Source organism: Trachypithecus francoisi, unplaced genomic scaffold (genome assembly GCF_009764315.1).
Source record: "Trachypithecus francoisi isolate TF-2019V2 unplaced genomic scaffold, Tfra_2.0 Lachesis_group5, whole genome shotgun sequence".
In the NCBI taxonomy this organism is placed as follows: domain Eukaryota; kingdom Metazoa; phylum Chordata; class Mammalia; order Primates; family Cercopithecidae; genus Trachypithecus; species Trachypithecus francoisi.
The window spans coordinates 737573-739861 of NW_022681470.1; the positions used below are offsets into that span (position 1 = coordinate 737573).

Sequence of the window (2289 nt, forward strand, 5' to 3'; positions counted from 1 at the left end):
AAAAAGCTATTATCAGTTATCCAAAATTTGCACGAAAATACCAGTCAATGGTATTGATGAGGTTTATGAGGCCAAGAAGCAAATATTATGTGTCTGTAGAATATTAATTGGCCAGACAAGCAAGATATTTGTAAAGAAAAAAAAGTGTGAATACTTTTTTTTGAAATTCTTTTTAATTGTAGTAAGCCAAATCGTGATTGTAAGTTACATGTACTGGGATAATAAAATAGATAAAAGGAATAAATCAAGAAATAAGCATTGCATCAAATTTAATAACCTCTTAAACTTACCAGAATTCATCAGAAGAATTAATAATTTTATTGAAAGAATATTCAGTCACCTTTTCCGCCAGTCTGCATTTTATTCCTCATAAGCCTTGATTTTGTTTATCGTTAAACATATAAAGACAATTAAAATACCCCTGGTCTTCTGGATCACAGACTTCAAGAAAGAAATTAAGAAGCCCTGGAATGCCATATTCCTAAGACATAACCTCCATGGGCAGCAGTGCTTTGGGGTGAGGTCCAGGATGACTAAGGAGATCCATGGAGATCACAAAGACAGCTTCCGCATGCTCCGTCTCAGAGCCTGCTTGACCTCTTTGTTCCTCAAGCTGTATATCAGGGGATTCAGCATGGGGATGACAATAGTGTAGAATACGGACACTATCTTACTTTGCTCCATGAAGATGATGGCACTGGGTTGTGCATACATGAAGAAAACGGTACCAAAAAACAAGCACACTCCTGTTAGGTGGGAGGTGCACGTGGAGAAGGCTTTCTGGCGTCCCTGCGTGGTCGGAATCCTCAGAATTGTTGAGAGGATGTAAATGTATGAGACCAGGACAATCAAGAAGGTACTGACAATAATGGAGCCACATAAACCAAGAAGAACCAGTTGGTTTATAAACGTATCCGAACATGAGAGGGACAAGAGTGGGGGAACATCACAGAAAAAGTCGTTGATCTCATTGGACCCACAGAAAGGCAACCTGAAGGTCATGGTTGTTTGAGCAACGGCATTGACTACACCCCACAAGTAGGATCCTGATATTAACAACACGCAGACCCGGTGAGACATGCTCACAGAGTACAGAAGAGGGTTGCAGATGGCGATGAAGCGGTCATAGGCCATGGCAGCCAGGAGGAAAGCCTCCGTGGTACCAAAGAGAGACAGGAAAAAGAACTGAGCAGCACACCCGCCAAAGGAAACTGTGTGGTCCTCTTGCATGGAGTTCACCAGAGCCCTGGGTGCAATTGTGGAAGAATAGCAGATGTCCAACAACGAAAGGCTTTGCAGGAAGGCATACATTGGGGTGTGGAGGTGTGCATCTGCCCAGATAATTACAATCATGCCAAGGTTTCCCACCACAGCTATGCCATAGAGGATCAGAAAAATCAGAAATAGCATTGCCTGCATTCCGGGACCCCCTTGGAATCCAAGTAGAACAAACTCTGAGACAAGTGTAAAATTCACCATTGTGTAACTGCAGAGAGAAAGAGAATGAGAGAGAGAGGGAGGGAGAGAGAAAGAGAAAAAGAGAGAGAGAGATGGGAGAGGAGGAGGAAGAAGGAAAACACTTGTAAGCCAAGGCAAAAATTATTTAATGCAATAAGGTCTTGGTCTACTATGTTTTGCATTTCATGTAAAGAGAAAAGTTCAGCTGTAAGAGAAAGAAATGGGAAATAAATAATCATTTATGTAGAAATAGTCTGCATCTATAAATATGGCGCCATATAATTCAACTCTAATCTCAAAATACTCAGGTGTTATGAGTAATTTTTTTTTACTCCACATCATTAGCTCTTTTTTTTTTTTTAATTTAAAGAGGTCTCAAAATCAGAGCAGAAAAACATGACGACACCTGAGACTTAACTATTTAGTTAGTTTTTCTTTTCAAGAATTGTTAATCTGGCCTGAGGGAGATGCTGGCAAGTGGAGTTGATGATGTGCGTAAAATCAATTAACTTAGAATTTTTGGTCACATTTCTATCAGTTTCCTGGTACTACTAAAACAAACTATCTTAGATTTAATGGCCTTAAGCAATAGGAATTATTTAATTTACAGTTCCAGAGGACAAAAGTGCAGAGTAAGTTTTAAAGACCTATAGTGTGTTAGCATGCCCATGTTTCTTTTGGAGGCTCTAGAGAAGAATGTGTTTGCTTTCCTTCGCCAGCTTCTAAAGTCCACCTTTTTTCAATGGTCCATGGCCCCTTTTTCTGCTTTTAAGACAGCAGCACAGCATCTTCTCTCCAACCTCTGCTTCTGGTCTTACATCTCCTGTACCC

General features: G+C 40.2%; 1 protein-coding gene across 1 annotated transcript; it reads right to left on the bottom strand.

The window, feature by feature from the left end:
- Positions 1 to 335: 335 nt before the first annotated feature.
- On the bottom strand, positions 336 to 1975 carry LOC117076565 (olfactory receptor 12-like). Its single transcript, XM_033200211.1, has one exon. It carries the CDS (start codon positions 1477 to 1479, stop codon positions 553 to 555), a length of 927 nt encoding a protein of 308 aa, XP_033056102.1. The 5' UTR covers positions 1480 to 1975; the 3' UTR covers positions 336 to 552.
- Between the last annotated feature and the right edge of the window lie 314 nt (positions 1976 to 2289).